We start from the raw sequence: 8217 nt of genomic DNA, 5'->3' as shown, positions 1-8217 counted from the left end.
TTACACTTATACCTTCAGAGTCTGTTCAGGTCTGTCAGAAAGCTTTGTGGGTCAGAGTTAACTCTGACCATTAGAGTCCCTTCTACAGAACTGTGTGAGACCTCTAAGAAGGAAGAAAACTGCTAATTTGTTTAATGCTCTGGCAAAGGATTAGTTGTGTTTCCCCCAAGTTTTTGGAAAGAAATTTCTCTGTGTCAGAGCTTTTTAACACCAAAATCTTAGAATGCCATTTTGTTGGAAGATCAGTATTTCTAGTAACTTTTTTTTTTTTTTTTTTTTTTTTTAATCAGGTACCTATTTTTAGAAGATAAACCCTTAAGGCAATTTTTTTTTTCCTTCTTTTTGGTTATTCTGTAAAGTTGCATACAATGAATACAGATACAACATGATAACATGATACTGTTGACTGTGGGAAGGTGCTCTAAGTATAGCTAGAACATTATGGTGTTTCCAACATTAAGGATAGATGCCACTGCTCACAGCTTTGGATTCTCTTACTGACCTCTGTTAACAGGTGACTTGGATTTCAGTATGCAGCTACTACCTTTGAATAAATAGTATCCATATTTCTTCCCCTGTACTTCTAAAATATATGGATGTAATCCTTTGACAGGTAGGACAAATGAAGTTATGATACAAGAAAAGAGTGTTTATATTGGGCCTGAAGCCAAGACTATCAAATCTAGAACTAATGCTTGTTTGTTTCAGTCCTATAAAGAGACATCTTTCCGAACGCTCACCCCATGTCCAGATGAGTCTTCTAAAATGTCTCAATCCAGTTTTTAGACCTTAGTATCTTAAAAAGCTCCTTCTCCTCAGGATGAATTATACAAGCAAAAATTACTACTGTAATTATATTCCTATATCCCATGCCTGCCTTGAAAGAAACAATACCTTCAACCATGCCTTTGGAGGATGAATCCCCAGGTTTTTTTTCCCACACTGAAGTGATACTGGGGTATGCGTAAAGTAGTCTAAGACTAGCTCTTAAGAATATGACAGATATGATAGACTGAGAAAGGACTGAGCAAGTCAAGGGAAATAATTATTCCCCTCTCAGCACTGGTGAGCCCAAATCTGGGGTGACAGGTCTAGTTCTTGCCCTCCCCAGTGCAAGTGACATAGTCATGGAGCAAGTCTAGCTCAGAGCCACGGTGGTGATGAAAGGCATGGAGGATCTGTCATACAAGAAGAGGCTGAGAGAGCTAGGGGTGAACTTGGAGTAGAGAGAGCTCAGGGAGGTCTTACCCAGCATGTCTAAATACCTGACTGGGCAAGAGGGAGTAAAGAAACAGAGATCGACCAATAATGGTCGATAATGACCAGTAAATTAGAACATTTTCCACTGTTGTCTTTGAGTTCTGTGGTGGAGTAAGTTCAAAAACATATGCAGTGTTTTCTTAAAGGAATAAATATAGATATACTTCCTACTTTTTCTTACATTATTGTACAGATTCATGTTGTGAAACTATTTTGAAAACCACAATGGATGTGAAAAGAAGTGTCAGGAGGAGAAATTTCTTTCCACTTCTATTCCTTTCCACGATATTTGATTTTCCAGCACTGCAACTGGAAGGAAAAAATAATTTATTTGTATCATGGAGCATTGAAAGAAGTGAAGCTCTGTTTCTTTTGATTTGAATATTGAAGAAGAGACCACAAAAATGTACCACAGAGTTCTCCAAGATACTAGACAGCTTACATATAATTGTTTTGGCTTATTAAGATACAAAACGAAAATAATTTTGCTCCAGAGAAGTATGCAGTAGTTCTCATATATTATGGTATATATGATATCTCCATTATAAATCAGCTAATTGTTGTTATTCCGTAGCTTTTTCCAAATACAAAATAAAGTTTTAATTGCAGTGAGCAATGCAAGCATATTTTCATTTAGGTGGGTTTGTTTGTTTTAAGTAGTGGATATTATTTAAATATATTTTTAAAATATTTGAATATATTTATATATTTAAAATATTTTAAAATATATTTAAAAATCAGATTGCATACAAATGCAATCCAACAGACTTGGAAAGAAAAACACATCTCAAGAAGAAAGTTCTTTGATCTGAGGGTTTTATAAACAGTCAAAGAAAAGGGAGTGGGGACAGATTTTTCTCAATACATGGTTAAATGAATAAATCTTTTACAGATTATCAGTAATCAATAAAATTATATGGAAGATGTTCTGTTTTCATTAATGTACTGGTACTTAAAATCACTCCATGGACTAAGTATTTTTACTATAAACATACCAAAAAAGAAAAAAATAATCCATAAATGAAATTAGTGACATTGGCATCTGTTTGTACTTTTTGACTGGCTTTTAAGTAACACTTTTTAATTACTTTATTTCTTTATTCCAGAGAGCACAATCAGATGAATTAGAAAAAATAGAAAAGCACAGCAAGGCATCTAAGGAAAAAGAAAACGCGAAGTCTTTGGATAAGCCAGAACAGTAAGAGCATACTTTGAAAATGACAATTATGTTGCATTAAAGTAGCTATATATGTTATAATAGAAAAGAAAATAAAAGGCAGAAGAAAACAACAACAAAAAAAGCCCAGCCTCTGTATGTACTGACATTGGCTCAAAACATTTTCTTTATTTGTTCCTACAGGTTCCTCTATGAACTCTCTCTAATTCCTAACTTTTCAGAACGTGTATTTTGCATCCTGTTTCAGTCAACATTTTCAGAAAGCATTTGTTCAATCCATCGCAAACTTGAATTGTTACAGAAACTGTGTGAGGTAGGTTGTGCTCCATAAAGAGGTAGAGCTAAATTTTTGATATTTAATCTTGTTAAGTTGTACTCATATTTCAAAAGTTTTCTCCTTATTTACTTTAAGTGCTCATTAAATCTGAAGGATAGCAGTCCTGCAGAATAGAACGTTTTATGATTGTACTTCAACATCAAAGCAAATTTTAAGATTAGCTTTTGGTACTGAACTATATCATATTGTTGCCATCAATGCATATCAGCCTCTGGAAAACAGTGCACCGTCTCCTTTTGTCAACACAAAATCTTTACTCTTCATAGTGACTGTCATTCCTTTCCAAAAGAATACCATTTCAGTTCACCTTGTGGTTGTTTGTATTTTGGAAGCACAAATAAATTATATTTCCAAGGTCTAAAATGATTTAGAGATAGCAATGTTGACTGTAGCTGGAAGAAATTCCTGTAATTTAGTGGTCCCCCACAGAAACAAAACCACTAACAACAAACAAAACATCACTACATGTCTTTAACAAGCAGATCTTTACCAATACTTTCATAATTCAAAGCCATTGTAAATAATGTTTACTTGTTTTACCACTTATTTTGTTTGCTTGTTTTAAACTAAATGTTTTAGTTATTCTATATGGGTGTTTTAGGGAATTATTGCAGAACCTTTTCCTGAATAAAATAGATCATTCCTGTCAGCACCAGTTAAGAAATTACTATTTAATTTTTCCCAAATGATCACCTCTCATAATACCATATAGCTTTCCTATTTTTTTAAATAAATATCTTAATTGGAGATATTTTCTTTTTCATTCACAATATATTGATAATATTCTACATCTTTGTATTTCACCAGAATATTATTTCCTATATTTGAGCCTTGATGTAAGTATTATTTCTAAACACAGTGTCTACAAGTCTGCTTAAAAACTGTTGCCAGTTATAATGTTAACAGTAAACATTACTGAGATTTTTGAAAACTGTTTCTCTTCTGTTTTGTAGACACTGAAAAATGGGTCAGGAGTTATGCAGGTCTTGGGTTTGGTTCTTGCTTTTGGAAATTACATGAATGGTGGAAACAGGACAAGAGGACAAGCTGATGGGTTTGGACTGGATATCCTGCCAAAACTGAAAGATGTCAAGAGCAGTGTAAGTTGATTTTAGACTTCCTGTAGGCTTTACAATGTTAAATTATTTCCAAAAATTACTCTTTCCCCATTTTTAAATAAAAGGTGTGAAACCTAGGCATATCAAAGGGAACTGTTTTGTTACTGTACTTAGCTGACTGCACTCCTAGAATTGAATGTATTTTCATAGACATTTGGAAATGAGCTATTTATTTTCACTGTAAACAAAAATATTTTAAACTGTTTTCATTCCTAACCTGATATGTATTTGACTTTTGGTATGCTGTATAGTCTCACTTTTTTTGCATTCACAAGCAATGATCCTTACTCTTAAAGGGTTTATTGCAGAAGTAGAAACAGTTGAATCACAACTTTTTTTTGATACTGATTTAAAGTTTTTGTGAGAAGTAGTAGTTGCTTCTGAATGGTTTATTAGATATCGTATTTGTTATAATACAAAATTCATCCTTTGTATATATCATGATTACATAGTATACATTTCACATTAGACCATGGATCCAGATGAGTAAAGTATAATCGTAACAAGTACTTGTTGATTGAAAACTCATCTGGTGTAGTTATATGGGTAAGGAGAATGGTGAGTAGTCTTGTTTCTTGCACAGTGCTAGACTGAAGCTTGTGTGTTACCAGCACTTTTTGGCTTTGGTTATTCATACTGGGGTTGTGTTAAAAGCTTTGCTTCTGTTTACAGAGAAACAATTATCTTTGAATCTCTATGTCTATTATGAAAAGACCCGTCTGAATGTGGACAGTGGTATGAGAATGGTTATAGTAATAATTCTTAGAAATTTAAATTGGCCCCTACATTTATCTAGTGAATCATTGTCAAGATCTGCTGTTCTGAAAGTGGCAGAGAAAGAAAAGTTTGTTTCCCTGCTTCCTCATTCCCTAAATATACATGCTTTAGCTTCTGTGTAAGATAATTTAAGCAGAATGTTGTTTAACCATATCAACTACTTTCCTCTAAAAGTGCGAAGGAACTTCATTCTGGTGCACTTGTTTTTTCAGTAAACCAAGAGAGTGGTAATGTGAATGACGCCATAGTACAGACTGTATAGGACAATTTCCTTTAGCAGAACCTTTATGGTGTACATCACCAGTTTTAGAACTTGGACCAGTAGAACATTTAGGCTGACTAGATTTGGTTTGGTGGCTCAAGTCTTAAATACTTAATCTGCTGGAAATGTTCTTGCGATTACAAAATCCATCTTCAGCTCATTTGCTACTGTTCACTCAGAAAAGTTCTTATAGTTTTCCATCTGAAAACATAGTTCTATCTAAAATCTTCTTCAGGTCTAAGATTTTCAGTTGACAATCTATTACAGAAGGGAAATACGGAGAAAGTCATTCCCCCAGCAGAGCCCCAAAAGCGCCAAAAATTCATTTAGAAACATCTTTGTTTAATTAAACTTTGCTTTAGTCTATAGATGCATGTCTATAAAGACCTGAATGTTGCCAAAACAAGTTGTGCATATTAACCCAGAAACAATTTTTCTTTTTCCCTCATTGTGAAATTTCAAAATGCAAGGTTTCAGTTTCAAGTCAGGTAAATTTCAAAAATTGGGAACGGCTTACACAAGTGTTACCACATATTTTTCTGTTACTGTATTTAATGACTAAATAATACTTTGGGTATTTTTTTTTCTTTTGATAAAGGCACTGAATCAGCAAAATGTTATCTGTATGTGACTAAATACTCCTTTTATTCAAATGATCTTTTTTTTGTGTGTGTGTTGTTTGTTTTCAGTGAGTTTTAGTAACGTAACAAACCTTATTTTCTTCTACACAGGACAACAGCAGAAGTCTTCTATCTTACATTGTCTCATACTATTTGCGTAATTTTGATGAGGTAAGAATTAATTCTGCTTTTTAAACTTCAAGTTAAAAAACCAAAAGCAAATATTGTTTTCTGATGGCAAAGACAAGGAAATGCATGCAAATGTTCTTTGTGCTTTCAGTTATATATTTTGCTACATACAAAAGTAATGAGCACTGTATAACTATACATTTGGTTTTTTGTCAGGATGCTGGAAAAGAGCAATGCATCTTTCCTCTTCCAGAGCCACAAGATCTCTTCCAGGCTTCACAAATGAAGTTTGAAGACTTTCAAAAGGATCTCCGCAAAATGAAGAAAGATTTGCGAGGTACTGAATTTAGATTAAGTGCTAATTATATGTTAACAACATATAGTTGCTGTTATTATTTTGTATCACTTTGAGAAATTAGATGACAGTATAAAAATACTTGTTTGTATTTCAAGTCCTCTGTTAGTATTTTGTTTCCTTAAATTGCTTTTTCATGATTAAGCAATAATTTGTTATTTTCTGTAGCTAACCTGGAAGAGGTTGTTAAAATAAACATCAAGCCAACTTGATAAAATCTTGTCTCAAAACCCAAACAATTAAAAAAAAAAAAAAAAAAAAAAACTGAACTGATTTCAACAGGTCTTTCATAAGAATTGTGAAGTATCTGACCATTTTCATGACAAAAAAGTTTAAGAATTAGTTCCAAGGTACTACTTAGCAAATAAGAAAAAGTAATACAGGATGTTTTTTAAAGACAGCTGAAATAACCTGACTTTGCTAAAATATAATATGCAAAAGAAGTAATTTTTCTCATGTTTATGGAATTATATTTCTGTGAATAAACTTAACTTTTAAAAATGTGATAGGTTTGCTAGACTTTATTAAAGAACATGTATAATGTGTAACACTTAATAAAGCTGAGGATTAAACACTAATTTTATATAGTAGAGTTTGTGAAAATGCTGGCCAATACCACCTATGATCTTCAATACTTTTGCTAAAAGTCTCCACCAGACTGGCCAGGTACATACCATTATATTAAATCTTGGAAAGATGGATTCCGATCACAAAGTGAAATGATCTTTGTAATTCTGTTGTCTTGCTTGTTTTGAATGCCAAGAGTCTTGAAACCTAGGAACGATTTGGTAAACCATTAGTTCGTAAATAATCTAGAGTTCTGTACTAAAAAACAAACAAACAAACAAAAAAAAACACCATTAAAAAATAAAATCTGGCCTTCTCTTCTTGCTATCAGACTTTCTGTTCAGATGTTTTAAAATGTATTTTAAATATTTAGAAGTAAAATTTAAAGTTGTTTCAAGGTCACTTACTGTGATACTGAGGAGCGAACCAAAGCAGCATCCACTTCCTGCCCTGAAGAATTTAGACAGCAAACATTTTGAAGTTGAGCAATGTAAATTTATTTCTGTAGTTCTTGCAACTTTTTTTTTTTTTTTTTTTTAATCCTGAGGGCCATTTTCCAAGCTTGCAAATAGAGAAGAAATAAGCTTAGTTTTGACTGAAAGTACTTGGTACTTCAGGCACGTGTTTAAGAACTTTCATGGAGATGAACATTATCCCTCACAAGTTCACTAACACGTATTTATACAGACAAGGGCTTAAATATTTTTAGATCAAGACTGAAATTTGCACATGGGCATAAATCTCTCATGGAATAAATCTACAATATGCAGTGATCAAAGTGGGGGTTTTGTTAAAATGGAAATTATATGCTTCACTCTGCCACAAGACTGCAATCAAATTCTTTTTGTGCTTCCAGATCCAGCCCTTAGGCTTGAATCTCCGTTGTCACTCTGTTTTGTAGTTAATGAAACTGAAAAATAGCTGCAGGCACTGTGACTTTTTGCCCATTCCCTTTGGGACAAGCTTTTCTGGGGGCCAGTGTTGACCCATCTGCATCCTCTCCTAGATATGAAGTAAAAATTTCAATAACAGTTTGCAATCTCACAGCTTTCTTATCAACCCTGAGTTATGCAAAATGCTTTTTGATGTGCTTCTTTTCCAAAGAAGTGTTACCCTGAATTGAAAATGATTTAAAAACAACAAACTATGATCGCAAGAGCATTCACTAAAAAATCTGGTTATTCCAATTGCTTAAATGTTGTAATGCATTCAAAGAGGCAGAATAACCATATTTAAATTTGGTCTTTTCTAAATAGAGTGCAAATTTTAGCTGAATGGATAAAATGACTTCAAAGTGGTTTTCCCATGCATTTAGTTTAAGTACACTACCAGATTTACTAATGTGCATCTGGAACCTTACAACTAGCAAGTGCCTCACTAAATGACTGACCAGTAAGGGAGAGCTGTAAAATGCTAATTATGACAAAATCCTAAATATGATCTTTTGAAGACGCTGAGAATAAACGAGTATTGAGTATTCCTGGGAAATATCACCAAACTTTAAGAAAGAAATAGATATATATGGATGTATTCCAGTTTTACAGTTAGATGTGATCTGTAGCCTTGGTCCCAACCTCATCTGTGATTAGGTGGAATTTTTAATGAGAGGATTTCA

The 8217-nt window shown here is 33.2% G+C and overlaps 1 protein-coding gene across 6 annotated transcripts in view; it reads left to right on the top strand.

Annotated features, from left to right (window-relative positions):
* FMN2 (formin 2) overlaps positions 1 to 8217 on the top strand; it is a 159382-nt gene that overhangs the window by 95842 nt on the left and 55323 nt on the right. For all 6 annotated transcript variants that reach the window (XM_035322377.1, XM_035322374.1, XM_035322376.1 and 3 more), the window contains 5 exons: positions 2367 to 2458; positions 2621 to 2750; positions 3728 to 3874; positions 5663 to 5722; positions 5897 to 6017. In XM_035322377.1, the coding sequence (XP_035178268.1) occupies positions 2367 to 2458; positions 2621 to 2750; positions 3728 to 3874; positions 5663 to 5722; positions 5897 to 6017 (550 nt within the window). The remainder of the gene's footprint in view (positions 1 to 2366; positions 2459 to 2620; positions 2751 to 3727; positions 3875 to 5662; positions 5723 to 5896; positions 6018 to 8217) is intronic.

This window comes from Oxyura jamaicensis, chromosome 3 (genome assembly GCF_011077185.1).
Source record: "Oxyura jamaicensis isolate SHBP4307 breed ruddy duck chromosome 3, BPBGC_Ojam_1.0, whole genome shotgun sequence".
NCBI classification, from domain to species: domain Eukaryota; kingdom Metazoa; phylum Chordata; class Aves; order Anseriformes; family Anatidae; genus Oxyura; species Oxyura jamaicensis.
The sequence above is the reverse complement of the archived record's forward strand: the minus strand, read 5'-3'. Positions and strand labels throughout refer to the sequence as shown.